Source organism: Lepus europaeus, chromosome 2, assembly GCF_033115175.1.
Source record: "Lepus europaeus isolate LE1 chromosome 2, mLepTim1.pri, whole genome shotgun sequence".
In the NCBI taxonomy this organism is placed as follows: domain Eukaryota; kingdom Metazoa; phylum Chordata; class Mammalia; order Lagomorpha; family Leporidae; genus Lepus; species Lepus europaeus.
Window position 1 is genome coordinate 8,344,527 of NC_084828.1, and position 16,397 is coordinate 8,360,923.

The 16,397-nt window shown below is 59.4% G+C and overlaps 1 protein-coding gene across 1 annotated transcript in view; it reads right to left on the reverse strand.

The window, feature by feature from the left end:
- Nucleotides 1–4,374: 4,374 nt before the first annotated feature.
- SIM2 (SIM bHLH transcription factor 2) overlaps nt 4,375–16,397 on the reverse strand; it is a 41,866-nt gene continuing 29,843 nt past the window's right edge. Inside the window, exons 8-11 of the mRNA XM_062174845.1 lie at nt 8,875–9,022; nt 7,587–7,755; nt 6,450–6,945; nt 4,375–4,829 (exon numbers count right to left, since the gene is read on the reverse strand). Coding sequence (XP_062030829.1) covers nt 4,375–4,829; nt 6,450–6,945; nt 7,587–7,755; nt 8,875–9,022 — 1,268 coding nt within the window. The remainder of the gene's footprint in view (nt 4,830–6,449; nt 6,946–7,586; nt 7,756–8,874; nt 9,023–16,397) is intronic.

Genomic DNA, 16,397 nt, shown 5'->3' on the forward strand with positions numbered 1-16,397 from the left:
TCCGGGTCTTAGGCAGTCCAGCTAGCTCCAGAATCGTGTGGTTTTCAATATAAAATCTGTCTACCGTCAGCCAGGCACAGACAGCCCCGTAGGAAGGAAAAAAAATAACGTGTTTAGTTAACTACACCGAACCAATATGTATTTCTTGGAAATGTAACTTCAAAAGAACTTCCAAAGTAATTTTTGCAAGTAAAGCTTCAATTAGAATTATTTTTCTCAAAAATAAAATAAAAATAAATCCCTCTCTCCTAAACGCCCAAGTCCTCTTTTAGAATTAGTGACACGTTTAAATAAAAGTCCACACCACCCCAGGATCGCAACATGGACTCACCCCTGAGAGGGTGTCTGTGAAATATCACTGCGGACAAAGCTCTCCGGGCTAACGCTGCGGACTGCAGCTCCGACTTTGTGATGCAAGGCAAGCCCTCCCCCAGAGCCGCCACCATTACTGTTTGACTTTCTGTGGGGGATTATTTAATGAAAAACATGCTGCATTTTGTTTTAAGCCGAAGTCCCATTCTGGACAGTTCTTCGTTTGGGGGAGAAAAAGAAATGTTATCATTTCATTTCCTTTCCGTAAATGAAAACTAATGAAGTGTGGCCACGTCCGAGCAGACGGAGCTGTCCGGGCCTTCCGCGTGGCCCCTGCGCCGTGGAGCAGGAGCCCGGCTGTCCTCAGGGGGGACACGGCAGCCTGGGGGCAGATGGCCTCTTTCTGCTGAACCTGATCCTGCCTGCCATGAACCGAAAACTCAGCACCATGCTCCATAGCGAAGGGCTGGAGGCAGAAACCTGTCTACCTGCTGCACCGCAGGACTGGGGGCGGAACCGCCTCTACCCCCACATCTAGGGTCTCACGGAGCGTCAGTCTTCACAGAAAACTGCATTTTCCCATTCTCAGGATGAGCGTGGGTGCTGAGAGCCCGGGCTCCCCTACCGCTTGGAAGCTGTGTTGATGCCTCTGCCCTGTTTTGTGAAAGGGGGGTGTCCTCCTCCTGGGCTGGTGGCCGATTTCAGTGGCACTCACAGGAAGTGCCTCCCCTAGGACGTGGTGATAACTGGGCATTCTGTGGCCCCTGCTGGCGCTGGGAATCGGGCGGGGCCAGGGGGTGCAGGGTGGTTGGAAGCAAGAGGGCTTTGCATCTCCTGTGAAATCCGTGGCTGGCTCTCCTGCAGCTCCCTGGTGTTGCTTGCTGTGGGGACACAGGTCCCCGGGGGGGGGGGGGCACTGGCCTGGGGGGTCCTCACCCCCGACACATACAGCATGGACGCTCCTCACCCTAGTGTTGGGGTGCAGAGAACACAGCCAGCCCCGCCCTGCAGTTTCAACACACAAGGAGTGGGGGTGCCCTGGGTCCAGCCAGCCTCAGCACCCCAGTCCTTGTTCCTAGGTGATTACTGTGCAGCTCGGAGACGCGAGGAGGTTTGAGCCTTTTGCATCTTTAGCTTTTCAAGGAGCCATCTCAGAAAACTCACTTTAAACCATTGCCTATAAAAAACAAGCCTACGGAATAAACCTTACGACTTCCTGTAGTGTGGGCTCCTTATTTTGACCACAAGTTTCATTTTTTTAAAAAAAGAGGCGACTACTTTGGCTACAGTATTTTTATTCATATCTGAACATATTTTTACAAAATAAATATCATTTTTACATAGTAAGGAATATGTATGTATTTCTAAGCAATAAGCTGGTGTTTTGCTTTTATGTATTTTTGACAAAGGTATTACGCATCATACAAAAGAGAAATCTTATTACTCCAAGCAATGAAAAGGTAGCAAAACCCAAAAAGTAAAAAAAAAAAAAAAAAAAACCTTTTAAACAGGTCAGAAATAAATTTGCTCTAACAGCTTCTGGATTCTGTTCTTTCACAGCGTTTCTTGTTCTTTTGTGGAAACCGCTTGCCTTCTGGCTTCATGGTGTTGCTCCAAGGTTGGGGGGGTGGCCTAGACAGCGCCTCCGGATAACCTGAACCCTTGGGGCTACTGCAATTCGGAGCGTGTCTGCGCCAGCCCCCGAGGCGGCCCTTAAACATTGGAAGCTGTGTAGACCCCATGGTTGACGGCAGGAACCCTCCCCACCCTGGGGTGGAGGGAGGCCGGGATGAGGGTGTGAGGGTGGGGGCGAGGGGCCGGGGAGAGCAGGCCCAGGCTTTCCGGGCTCACTCCTCCACAAAGGTATGCGTGGAATGGCTTTTCTAGAAGGGGCTTCCCGGGACATAAAGGAATTCCTGTCCCTGGGAGGGCCGAGCCAGCCCTGAGTTGAGCTGGTGCCTCACATCCATTTGATCTGGCGTTTTTGTCCGCACGGTGCGTGTCCGGGCTCACTAGGACTTTGTGTGTGTGAGAGAGAGGCCTGGGTGTTAACGTGCTTCCTCTTCCCTGCCCGCCCCTCGCGGAAGTCCAGGAACAATGCGGCCCGGCCAGCGCTCCGAGTGGACGCCCGGCCCAGGTTGCCGTGGAGACGGCTCCGGGCACACGGGCTCCTGCGCTCGCCGGGAGGCCCCTGCAGGCGGGAAGCCACCCCGCCTCGGGTTCGAGGCTGTGGAACCTGCGGGCACGCACGTGCGCGTGGTGGAGCCCGTGGGCCGCATCGTCTGTAAATCTGGAACGGGCTTTTTGGGTTTTTGTTACATAATCTTGGCAGTGAGATCCCTGTTCTCGACCTGCCCCCACGCCCTCGTGAGTGAGTGCGTGTGTCTGTGTGTGAGTGTGTGTGTGTGCGAGTGTATGAGTGTATGTGTGTGAGTGCATGTGAGTGTATGTGTGTGTATGAATGTGTATGTATGTGTGTGTGACTGTGTGTGTGTGACTATGTGAGTGTATGTGTGTGTGACTGTGTGTGACTATGAGTGTATGTGTGTGTGACTGTGAGTGTATGTGTGTGTGTGACTGTGTATGAGTGTGTATGTGTGTGACTGTATGTGGGTGTGTGTGTGTGTGTGGCTGTGTGTATGTGACTGTGTAACTATGTGTATGTGTGTGTGTCTGTGACTGAGTGTATGTGTGTGTGACTGTGTGTGTGTGTGACTGTGTATGAGTATGTATGTGTGTGTATGTGTGTGACTATGGGTGGGTGGGTGTGTGACTGTGTATGTGACTATGTGTATGTGTGTGTGTGTGGCTGTGTGTATGTGTGTGTGCATGTGAGTGTGTGATTGTGTATGTGACTGTGTATGAGTGTATATGTGTGTGTGAGTGTGTGTGTGTGTGACTGTGTATGTGACTGTGTGTGTATGTGTGTGTGTGAGTGAGTGTGCGCGCTAAACCCAGCCCAAACGGCCCAGTGGCATGGTACTTGCTGGAAGCCCCTCAAACCCTCTCCTTCCTACAGCCCGGCCTCCTCCCAGCGTGGCAGAGGGAGCCGTGCGGAGGCGCCGGCACCCCGGGGCTGAGCGGGTCAGGTCCCCGCTGTGCACACAGGCCCAGCTCCGGGTCGTCCCCGCGTGGACAGCGGCCGGGGCCGGCGGAGTGGAGCCAGGCCGCGGGGAGGCAGCAGTGGACAGCCTGGCTCTAGGACCCACGCCGGGACGGGAAAACACACAAGACGACCGGAAGTTTAGTTTCAGACACGGCTGGTGCTTTATAAAGGGTTCCGGAGACCCGGTTGCACACACAGGTCCACGCGCAGTCCTCTCGCTGTGTATAGAGAAGGGAAGCGCTCGGACGCGGACGCGGTCGCCTTTCTTCTCCCCAGGCGCAGGCCGGAGGCAGCCCCCCTATTGCACATGCAGCGGCACCAGCTCCCTCCGCACTACGTGTAGCAGACCCAGCCCCGCCAATTGCGGACACGCGCGGGCTGGGGGGGCGGTTCGCGTGGGATCCGGCTTGGCGGGGTCTGGCCAGGGAATCGGGGTTTTCATTTTTTTTTTCCTTTTGTTGCATTTGATGCCTATGCAGTATATGCTGAAGGTGCCACTCGTGGGGTGATGGAGCGTTCCCAGGGGCTAGGGGGAAGTAGGAGCTGATAACGGACTTGGGGTGCACACCCAAGTTCACGCACACACGGTGGGGCTGCACGCGCGCCCCCTCCCCTGTCTTGGCTCCAGTTTTGTATTAAAAAAAAAAAAAGTTAACGCGAGACGCGTGAGTGACTTTTAAAGACAGCGTTGGTGTCTCTGCCCCTGCCCCCGCCCAGGGAGCAGCGCAGGTGCGGGAGCCGGACTTCCAGACCAGGGAGACCGATCCGCGGGGCGAGCAAGGCCGGGGTCCCTTCGTCCCAGCCTCGGCGCCCGCCTTCGTGGCGTCTGCGGTAAAAATCCGAAGTCGGCTGCGGGCTTCTATTAAAATAGTCGTCTCTGTATAAATTAATTTAGATCGTGCATATTGGGCTCGCCCCTCTGCTTCGCGGCACGCGAGCCTCCCCGCGGGCAGGGGTCACCTGCCGTTGGTGATGATCACCGAGGCGCCCAGGTAGTGCGGCCGCGGCGCGCCGGGTGGCGGGGCGGCGGCGCCGGCCGCGGGGCTCGGGAGCCGGGACCGCAGCGCGCCGGCCGCGTCGGGGCCGCCGGGGCCGCAGCCCAGGCCGGGCGCGGCGGCGGCGGCGGTGGCGCCCCCCAGCGGCCCGCGCCGGGCCAGCACGCGGTGGTAGTTGAGCAGCACGAAGGGCAGCTGCGCCGGCGCGCCTGGGGGCTCCGGGGCCGGCGGCGCGCAGCACTCGGGCGCCGCGCGGGCCAGCGCCAGGCGCGCCGCGTCCCGGGCGGCCTTGGCCGGGCCCAGCGCAGACTCCTCGCGGTAGCGGCCGCAGCTCGGGAAGCTCGGCGGCGGCGGGGGCGGCGGCGGGGGCGCGTTGTCCTCGCCGAACCTGCGCGAGGCGGCGGCGGCGGCGGGCGCTGCGGGGACAGGCGACACGTTAGACGCTGGCACCGGGAAGGAAGGGGCGCGCCCAGAGCAGCTCCCCTCCCCCCGGCGCTGGACCCGCGGGCGCCCCCGTCCCTTCCCCCCGCGCGGGGCAATCGGGCGGCCCCAGTCTGAAAACTCGTGGGAGCCACGCTAAGCAGAGAGAAGCCGATCTCTGCCTTGTGCGCGCTGTCCGGGAGACCCAGGCTCCCCTGCCGCACTGCCAGGCCAGCGGCCAGGGGTGCCCTGGCGGGAGGCGGCCCCACAGCCTCGGGGGTTAAAGCGGTTACAGCCTGCACTCCACTACCCGCGGAAAACCAGTCCGCTTCGCCGCACAACCTCTGCCTGCCTTTAATACCGACAAGACTAGGAAATCGATCACAAATGGCCTCAAATGAGCACGTCTTTAAAAAAAAAAAAAAGCGTGACGAGCAAGTGTTTACTAACCTCCTTCAACTTTTAACATAGCCACAAAAAGCAAATTTTGTGTCATGCCCTTAGCCCATGCCCAGATGCAAAGAATACTGATTCCAGTCTACGTCACACGCGCGGTCAGCCGTTGCCCAATCCCTGTGCTTGGCCGTTGCATGCCCCTTCTGTCCACAGGTGCACCCGGGGGGCAGGGATGCACATCTGAGGACGGGGCTGTTGATGAGGCCCCGGCCCAGCGAGCTCAGCGCGGCCCTGGCGGCCCGTGTGGGTTCCCGGAGGTGGCGACTTTGGGAAACCTGCTCTAGGGATGGAGGTTGGGTTTCTCCCACGTCGGGACCCCTCCTCTCAGAGTAGGAGAGCAAGAGATTCGAGGATATGCATGGACAGCAAGGGTGGGGGCTGTCCAGGGAGCGCTCCTCTTCGACTCCCCCTTGGGGGGGGGGGGGCGTGGGAGTCTTCCCTGGAGGAACACCTGCCTGCTCTGTGTGGTGCCCGCAGACACCTGCACTCAGGAGACGCGAGTCTGGGTGAAACAGGGACGTGTGGCCTGCATCTAACCGGCAGTCCTCACCCTCCGCCACCTTGCTGCCTGGGTTGGTCCAATCAGGAAGCAGGAGTCTGTGTCCTGGGCAGCTGGGGCCCCCTCCACAGAGGACGGCCACTTGCCTGCACCCTGGGGGCCTGCCTGTCACTGACCCAGCAGGTAGGGAGAAGGCACCTGCCGTGCGCCAGGTCCTGGGGTAGGCGCGTAGCTTATGATCCCATTTTACAGATGCTAACAGACCCGAGGTGACATCTCTCCCTGGGCCGGTGAGCAGCACCTCTGTCCCTGAGCCCACATCCCCCCTGTTGGCCTCCACATCTGGGAGAGGCCTGGTGTGAATCAGTTCACCGTGGGGTGGGCTCGACAGGACTCTTGTGAACTGCGTGCTGGAGCCTCCTGGGAGCTGACTCTGCACATCCCCCGTCTCCCTGTGGGGGACAGGAGGCCCGGAAGCTGCTTCCTCTTGCCCCTTACACAGTCACGAGGGGGCACGCGGCTCAAAAATGGTCACCCAGTGCTTTCCGGCTCTCGTGAGCGCGTGCGTGGGGAGCGGGAAAGCTTAGCAAGCCCTACTCAGAAGCAGAGAAGAGAGAAGCCTGCCGGAAGCATGGGGGTTCTTTGTCCTCCTGCCACCCACCGCCACGCCGCGGCCGCTGCTCCCACTGCTGCGGGCCCCTGGCCACTCCTGGGCCTCCCCCGCCCACCACGAGCAAACCCGACCCACCTTCGTAGTTTGGCACGAGGCTGTGCCGAGCAGCGGCCAGGGGGGGCTCTGAAAGGCTCTTAGCTGGAGAAGCACTGCTGGGCACCAGGGGGCTGGCGTAATGCCACTGGCACTCGCCGCTGGCTGGCAGCGTGCTCAGGAAGAAGCGTGCCACCTCGCACGGGGAGCCCGGGGGCTGCCCGAACTTGGCCGGCAGCATGGGCTTTTTGCTGGTGAAGACGTGCGAGTCCAGGGGGAAGTGTCCGTAGTGGTAGGAGAAGGGCAGGCCGTAGGAGGGCGCGTACAGAAGGTCGCTGCTCTCTGAATGGAGCTGCTGTTCTGGGGGAGCCGGGCCGCTGGATGGGGGACTGGCTCTCCAGTTTCCGAGCTGGCCGCATTCCAGTTTGTCCATTTGGAACGAGCTGTATTGCTGCGAGGCAAAAAGTACGGATGGCGGGCCGGCAGAGGGGCCCCGTCCGACCCTGTCCTGCGGGGCTCCCCGGGGACAGGTGCATGGCAGAACCCCTGGCTAGAAAGAGACGCCCCCACCTCTCGCTGGCAGTACCACAGACACGTGGGCACTGTCATTGCCAAGAGCTCCCAAACTGCTTAAAAACAAAAAAAAAAAAAAAAGAAGAAGGAAGGATTTCATTTCAGAAATATTGTTGGGGGTAGGCATCGGGCCTGGTGGCTAAGATGCCCACATCCCATATCCAAGAGCCTGGTGATGGACCAAGTCCTTGGGTCCCCGCCACCCACGTGGGAGACCCAGCTGGAGTTCCCGGCTCCCGGCTTCAGCCTGACCCAACCCGGGGCCACTGTGGGCAGCTGAAGAGTGAACCAGTGGGTGGGAGGTCTCCGTGTCTGTCCGTCTGTCTCTGAAACCATTGGACGCAGCGTCCAGCGGCTGGCCTGCCCTCCCACTCATTATCCTGTTCTGGAGCACTCTGCCCAGACGTCCCCTTCCCCAGCTCTGCCGCCACTGTGCAGGCGACACACCCCCAGGGGACCTCGCCTCACCCACAGAACCAGCCCGGGCATCCGAGCCCCTGCAGAGCCGTCAGCTGTTACCTGGGAAGGGTAAGGGTTTGTTCTTAGCTTCGTCTTCATCTTCGTGCTTTTGGGCTTAGCTAACTTCCTAGTTTCCTGTGAGGTAGACAAGGCGGCCCTCCAGCAGTCCTGGGACTTGGACGTGGACACCTGGTCCAGGGACAGCTGCAGTTCCTTGTATTCGATATCCCTGGAAGGCGAGAGCGGGAGTCAAGCCTAGCAGGTGGCCGAGGAGGAGCGGCCTCCCTCGCACCATCCCGTGAGCAAGTCCATTGTCAGCGTCCCAGTGTGCGCTTGGCTGGGACAGGAGGTGGGGGACGTTTAAGGAAAGGCCGGCTCACCATGGTTACAAAAGCTTCCTACAGCCACAAGCATGGTGACCCCAGAAACTGCTGAGCGGGGTTAGTGCGGCTTGGCAGGACGGAGAGGGGCCGGTGGAGCTCTCTCTGGTCCGTGAGGCCCCAGCCAGCCCTGGGTGCCCAGGAAGACTAATGAGGGGCTCCAACGTTTTGTTTGTCCTTACACTTTTTACCAAATCTACTTCAAATCACATAGGGACCTGGCGATCGTCCGCACAAGAACCTGGCGGCTGAATCCTCAGTGCACTTAGGATGCGAAGGAGGGCCCGCTGGAGGGCGGGGCTGGGCAAGGGCATCTAATATACAACCACCTCCGTGGGGGGCAGTAATGTATGAGTGCTCTCCAAAAAGTTCGCGGGAAAACGTAATTAAAAGGTGAGTTCGTTTTGGTGCCAAAAAGAAGAATGAAAACCACGGGTAGCTTCTTCGCAGTCTGCATTTTCTGTGAACTCTTGGGAGGCTTCTCCTAGGTGCTCCCAGGTGGAGTGAGGAGTGTCCCAGCACCTGAACGGCTGAACCGGCCTCCAGCGTTTTAAGGGGCCAAGCAGTCATCGTCATTTGCAGCGGGCTAACAGGAAGCCAGGGACAGACAGGGACGTGAATGGCAGGAGCCCCCAGGATGGTCCTCAGAGACAGAACAGCACAAGCGGGTGTGCCTGACGTGCACCTGTTCCAGATGGGGGCCTCCCGCACCCGGCCCCGCCCACCCGGGGCCCTCCCTCCTCACGTTCCCGTCACGGACCAGCACTTGGCCCTCACTGCCAAGCACAGAGAAAGTTCGGACCTTCTCATTGGGCCGGATTGTTCAACTAGAAACAACACAGGAGACAAATGAACAGTTTTGGAGAGAGAGAGAGAGAGGGAGGGAGCGAGCGAGCGAGAGCGCAAGGGGTGCGATGAGGGCTGGGGAGCAGGAGAGACCAGGAGAGAAACAAATGCGGCTGACTTACGTGAGGACATAATTGACACTCACGATGCAGTGGGGCCGGGACGAGCGGCTGTTGTGCACGACCGTGGCGTAGCTCTGCACCCACACCCAGCCGCCCAGCTTGGACAGCAGCCGGTAGTACTTGGTGGTGACCTGGCCTTTCACCAGCACTGCAAGCACAAGGGGACACGGTGACACCTCCGTCCCCGCTTCGGAGCCTCTCCGTGGCCACGGTCACCTCTGAGAGCCTGACAGAGGGGCTGGGCCTGTGCTGAGGGCGGACACACACCCGCCCACACACGCGCGCACACGCTCTCTCATCGCACACCAGCTCTGCCCACTGCTGCATGGGGTCTGCAGAGCAGCCCCCCCCCCCCCCCCGCTTCCTTGGGGGGAACCACAATTCCCCAGGCCACACAGGTTCCTGGCAGAGCGGGGTTTGCTCGTTAGTTTCCCAAACGCCACTGTAATACTTTCATCCCCCAAACTCTCAGTGAGCCAGGGGGTGGGTGATGTTGTTATTTAAACAAAGGAGCAAGGTAGGTGCAGGCCACGGGGCGGGGCGTGGGACGGGTGCTAATGTTGGCCATTCCCCGGGACCCGCATGCATTCGCGGTGAGAGGGTTTGAGACTGCAGCCATCAATACTTCTTCCCAGGTGCCCGGGTCTTCTCTGGCCCGTGCAGTTCCTCTGTTGATTAGGCAGGAATCAGCTCAGCTCGGCGACACAGCTGCTGGAAACTGTTCCACAGGCCTGTCCTCTATGTGCCATTCCCCAGCCCCACCCAGCCTTCCAGGACGGGGAGGCGGCCCCGATGGAGGGCGCCCTGGGCTGCACGGACCCCAGCCAGAACACTGCTGCTTGTTAAGGCAGTGCCGGCCCCAGGCCCCCGACGAGCAGCTGCCTGAACAGAGCGCTGGGGAGATGGCCCGAGGGGCTGAGCCCGTGACCTTCCAGGCTGGAGTCCCTCGAGGCTCGGATCTGGCACACACACAAAACCCCGGGTCCCCACCCATGCCCTCCCTGGCCTCCCTGGCTTCTTCCTTTGCAGACGGCTCCTCACCATTCACCACACCACCCAACAAAGTGTTCTGGCACAGAAGAAAACAACAGTGCAGACTGACAGTCCCGGGGTCATCAGCCTTAACACAGACTCCATACAGATGCATGGGGAAGCCCCTGACGGTAATACGGGCAAAGGAGGCAAAGACGGTGACAGGTGACGCTGGCTAATCCTGAGCTGAGGCAGAGGGGATCGGCGTGGTCCTTCATCGATGATGCACACACTTCACGTCCAGGAGTCAGTCCCTTGGGAATTACCAGCAATGCCAACCAGGCTTGGGCACAGCGGGGTTCACTGTCGAGAGAGGGGGACGACGCGTGCCATGCAGCCATGAAGATGGCAGTTCAGTCAGAGCGTGGCATGGGCGCCCTGTGGGCACGAGGCATGACAGTGCAGAAGGGAGGGGATGCCTGGGGAATGCGCTGTCCGTACAGAAGTGGGCACCTGTGGGGCCACACAAACCCACACGCACCCCAACTCCCCGCGTGGCCTTGGACCAGCGACTCGCCCGAGCCTCAGCTCCCTCAGGTGTACAGAGTGGAGGCCCGGGTGCCTGCTCGCCTGGCCGCTGTGAGGCTGAGAAGCCGCGCCCAGCCCCGGGGGCGGTGGCTGGCCCGGCGGAGGGCTCGGCCCCAAGCACCACTCGTCCACTGTGTGGCAGAGGAGACCATAGACCAGCTCGGGCTCTCCTCTGCAGCTTTTCTTCATTCTAAACTTCCAACAAGGCTGAGGTCCGAGTTCCACAACCAGGATGAAGCATCAACTCATTTTCACATGGGAAAGCTCTTGGTGTGGGTGGGGAGCACAGCCTACGTCAGGCCACACAGCCCTTAGGGGTGCAGCCGGTGGGCCGTCCCCCAGCCCCTGCCCCTGGAGAGCCGCTCTCTCCGGACAGTGCAGAGACCCCCTGTTTTCTGGCCCATGTTGACATCTGCATCTGAGTCACTGGGCACGAACAGGATTCAGTGAAAGAGGTAAACAAAGGCATCAGGCAAGAGAGAAGGCGTAAGAAGCTTCTCCTTTTGAGGTTTGCGTTTTTTGACCAAAAAACCCCCTTGTTTTCGCACACTGCAATGGTTTGGAGGCCGGACGCGCCCCCTCCCCAGAGGCCCAGTGTTTAAAGCTTGGTCCCCAAGGTAGCCCTATTGGGAGAGGGAGGAACCTACAGGAGGTGGGGCCTGGGAAGACTGTGCGCTTGAGACCCCCAGAGCGCTCGGGGAAGGGCTGTCCTAACAGCCTGAGTCAGGGCCACCTCCCCTCCCCGCCGCTTCCCTGCCTGACCACGCGTGCAGCCTGCCACTGCCTTCTACTGCCCTCCCAGACGTCAAACTGATGGAGCTGCCCATCTCGGCCTTGAGCCCCCCAGACTGTGAGCAAAGTAAGCGCCTCTTTGCTGCACACGCGGCCTGTGTCAGCTATGTCGTTACGGTAATGAAAACCTGACCCATTCTCAGACTTGGCCTCGCTTCACCACCACCACCCTGGGAGATGACGTCACCAGGAAACCACAGCCAACAGACCTTGAGGACCCCAGGGACTCCAGCCCAGGTGTTGGCAGAGTGGCGACTGTGGGAAGGAAGAGCAGCAGCTTCTAGAAAGTTCTCTGTAGGTGGAGTGAGCCTGTTGAGGGGGATCCAGCCCACTTGTTTATGGCTCCAAAATGACCAAAGATGGGGCATGATCAAACTGACCAGGCCCACCTGGGTTTCCCAAGAGGCCATGCTGTCTTCAGCAGAAAGCCTGTTAAGCTGTCCAGATTGGAATCAGTGCCCAGCAGGGTTTGCCAAGCCCTGGGAAGACTGTACACTTTGCCTTTTCCTACGGAACTTTACACGTCCTCTTATTTCTTGCGGCATTCCTGACACCTCTCTGTAACCATCTTAAGCTGGAGAAAATGAATCCAGTGTATCCCAAGTATTTGATAATAAGAATAAATTGAAAAAATTGCAGCGAGACTTTCTCAAACTCCGCTGTGATGACACTTAGATACAGAGGACAAACAAACATATACACAGACTTTTTAATTTTTCCTTCTCTATGACCCGTGGCGAGAGTCTCCGTATCAATCCAAGTTGAAACCCTAGACACTGAGTCACAACATTCTTGGTTTGCTCCAGTTCTGCATCCAGCCTGTCTTCCTTAACCATCTGCCTGACATGAGTCCAGGCTGGAGAGCTACGAACCCATGTCCTTCTGGTAGTGGACAGGAAGGTGTCCCCAAAGCCCTAAGTCCTTGGGGCAGGGGCCCTGACCATCACGCACCTCCATGCAGTCACACCTCTGTATCACAGTCTGGGACAGCCCTGGATTCAAGGTGACCCATTCTTAAAATTCAAGCCACTGGGGCCAGTACTGTGGTGCAGTGGGTTAAAGCCATGGCCTGTAGTGCCGGCATCCCATATGGACGCTGGTTCAAGTCCTGGCTGCTCCACTTCTGATCCAGCTCCCTGCTAATGTGCCTGGGAAAGCAGCAGAGGATGGCACAAGTCCCTGGGCCCCTGCACACATATGGGAGACCCGGAAGAAGCTCCTGGCTCCTGGCTTTGGCACAGTCCAGCTGGGCCATTGTGGCTGTTTTGGGAGTGAACCAGCGGAAGGAAGATCTCTCTCTTGTCTTCTAACTCTTTCAAATAAATCTTTAAAACATTTCTCTCTCTATTCATCTCTGCCTTTCAATTTAAAAATAAAACTTTTTAAAAAATAAAATAGGGTCCCTGGGGTGGGCCCTAGTGCATGTGGACTGACCTCCAAAGGGATGTCCATGGACACAGTGTGCACTCGCCATTGCCGTCTACAAACCCAGGAGAGAGGCCTCGGGGAGGCAGCCCTGCCCCTGCCTGGTGCAGAGCTCAGGCCTCCAGAATCGTGAGACGACCACACGCGTGGCTGAAGACCAAGCTAAGGCGCTTTGCTCTGATCCAGCAACGCAGCCAGAGACCAAAGCGGCGCCAGCAACAGGAGTGTGGGCCCCCTGGGCCAGGCCCTAGCGGCTCAGGAGCAGTTGGACACCCGTCCCGGCAGGAGAGGCTGTGACCGTGGGCTCCCAGCTGGGAGTGCGGACAGAATGGGAGAGTTGGGGGCTCACCTGCCCTCAGCCCCCACAGAGAGGAGCTCGGCCACGAGGATGCTCCTGTTGGCCAACGAGCTCTGGCAGGGAGGGTGACGGCCCCCAGTGTGGGTGTGGCTCTCTGTGCAAGGAACAAGTGACACACAGGGCCGGGAAGTGAGGAGGAACGCGTTGAGGGCTGGATCCCAGGCGGTCTTCCCAGAGGAGGAGGTGAGCAGGCTGAGGCCGGCTGTGAGGGGCTTGACCCTTGCTCTGACCACCAGCAACCTCCACCTGCCCGCACCTGCTCTCCCTCTGGGGCCTGGCACTGGCAGAGTCCACTAGGGCCAGTTGTGGGCTAAGCCAGGGAATTAGCCCTCCTAGAGCAGTCCTTGGCTGAGGACTGTCTCCCTGGGGACAGCGCTCCAGCTGGCTCACGGCAGCAGCCGGCAGGCCATGCCTCGTTGACGGCCCCTTGGCTCTCCTGGCTCCCTCTCAGTCCGCATCCATGTTTCAGTCACCTCCAGGCTCTCGCTGGCTTCTAGAGTTTAAGGAAGCAAAACCGACGCCAGGCAGCCCTGGGGACAGAGTAGGGAGCAGGAGGCCTGAGGGGGTCCCCTGGCCCCAGAGCCCCACGCTGGAGAGGGTGCCGACTGGCCAAGGCGCCACATCCCAAGGGCCCCACCCTTGTGGCTGCCTTCCTTTCGCCTGAGGGTGCCACTCGGGCCGGGCGGATGAGCCCCCGCAGTGTCAGGGCTGCTCTGGGCGGTGGCGTTGCTCTCAGTCCTAGTGGGCCCCAAGACTGGCAGGAGATTCCCGCCCTGCTGCTGTATAAGAGCCAAAGCTAAGAACTCTGGTCTAGGGCTTGGGTTTGGGTCCCCAACGTCTTAAGCTAATGGCATTAAGAGGGTGGAAACTTCCTCTGGAGGTGAGACCTTCGGGGCGGGACCAGACTGTGTGGGACCCTTAGGGCGGAGCCCCATGGTGGACGCGGCTGGCTTCGGAAGGAGACATGCACAGACGTGCCGGCTCCCCGTCCTTTGCCACACCACGCTCTGTGTCATCTCGGCATTCTGCCAGAGGTCAAACCAAGGGGGCCTGTTCCTGTCTTGGACTGTGACCCCAAAGGTAGGGGCCAAACAAGTCCTTTCCTTTACAAAGTCGACCTGCCTCGGGTATTCCACTACAGTCCCGAAATGCTGACAGACACTCCTCGTTGTCTGAGACCATGCCTGCTACCGTAGCCTCGTCAGTATCCAGGAAACCCAGTGGAGGGGAGACCGGGCGGATCTGGGGCCCGCAGTGGGTCTCAAAGCCACACCAGACTCTCCCGGGTTGGGTGCCCTGCGTCCCTCTCGTCCTCGTGTCCTTCCAGCCGAGCATGGAGTCACAGGACAGCAGTGACCACCGTCAGGATCGCTGTCTTCTGTGTTCCGTGCTTTGCTAATTCCAGCCCATTCGGACAGAGAGCTGTGCTCGGTCCAGGATCTAAACACTGCCGCCTTTGTCCCATGGGAGCCTGGCCTGCCTGCCCTTCCAGCCTCCCCAGGGATCACTGAACGACTCTGTGACACATAGGAACCTTCTCAGATTAAATCCCTGGGTGGGTATGCTAAGCCAAACACATTCCAGATGGCCGGGGCTCCTATGGGATGGAGGCCAGGCTATGTCCCTAAGGTTCAGAGGGATCGATTAGTGGTTACCACAGGGACTGGCCTATAGTCCTGCCCCCACACAGCTGCTGCCCCGCTGCGGGCCACTGGGCCCTTGAGTTTCAGCTTGCTCACCTGGGAGACGGACACATGGCAGCCTGGCTCCTCCCACCACCACACCCAGGGGTCAGCATCACTGCGTGAAAAACATCTGACCAAGACAGGGGCACGGGAGCCACCGCCTGGCATCACCGTGGCCTTCATTAGCCTTCCGGAACAGGAATGCGATTCCTTTCCCCTGGGGACACAGTCTCTGCTCCCCTCCCCCGGCCTGGAGGCAGGCAGTGTGAGAGGAAAGGGGTGGACCTGAAGGAAGACTTGGAGGCCACCCCTTACCTTCCTCTGGGCTTAGAGGCCGTACTTCCCGCCCTCGGCTCTTCAGGGCTCTGCTCAGACGCCCCCGCTCGTCCCAGAAGCTCCCCAGCACACACCTGCCTCCACGTGCGGGTCACGTGGGCAAGGGCGAGTGCTGGCCTCCGTGTTCCAAGTGCCACTGTCCTCCCTTCCAGATGGACCTGGGGTGCCTGCCACGGCTCCGCGCCCTCTCCAAGCAGCGCCTCGTCCACCTGCCGACCGCTCTGACTTCTTTGGAGCTGCCCCCTTCTCTCTGTCCGTCAGGTGTGCGAGATGTCCACTCTGTAAGTGCCACTCTCTACCCTGTTCGTGCAGAATGTCTCAGTTCCTGCACCGGCGACACTGCCCTTCCTTCTGAACACCACACAGCCGCTTCCCTGCAAGCCCGAGAGTGACAGGGACGTCGACAGGAGACCACGATGTGGTCATTAAAGAAGCAGGAATTGAGAGTTGTGCCCGGCTCCCAGTCTGCACGCACAGCAAGGACGAAGCCGTGACCTCTGCCCGTGGTGACCTGGCAGAGCCAAACTATGGTGATACCCAAGTGTCCATCACATTCACTGGGTCCCCAGTCCACGCCCAGTGGTCAGACTGACAACGCGCCTGCAGACGGAGCCACTCACGGACCTGCTGTCCACCTCCAATGTGGCACCAGCAACCTGCCCTCTGAGGTCTCTTAGCTACCACAAGGGGACATGGCACTGGGCCACACTGCAGAAGGTCAAGTTCCTTTCCCCACCTGCACCAGGAAACAGCACCCCTGCACTGGCCATTGGCAAGGCAGGCCTGGACAGCAGGGGAGCAAGGTGTTTCACTCCATCCAAACTGGTCTCCACCTGCATTTGGATTCAGGAAGGAAGTGCCACTCCTTTACACGCTCAACGACTACAGGCCCTACCCCCACCTCACCCAGGAGCCCCCAGGTTGCTCCACTGGCAAACCAAACACTTCTTCCAGGCTGACATCCCCAGGCCAGGACCCCGCGGCCTCCCCTGTGCTTCAACAGTCAGAGGCCAAATGTTGCTTGGGTCCAGCTCCCAGCTCTGCCACCTGTGCTGGGTGACCACTGGCCAGTGGCTCCAGCTCCGTGACTCTCAGCGACCTCACTGGTGCACTGAGGATCACGAACATGAGGCTGTCCCTCACCAGGCCGGTGACCTCTTCAATCATTTCACCCACGGCAGGAGTAAGGGAAGCGCCGGTTCTTCCACACTTGCTGCTGTTTGCAGGTGGTATGCCACTGTCCTCGAGGGGTTGAAGTCTCAGATCCACTGTCTAGACTCCAGGCCACTTCCCCACTATCCCACACCTCTCGGTCTCACTGAGAACGGCCAGGGAGCTGCGCTTACTCAAGTATGTGAGGCTGAAGA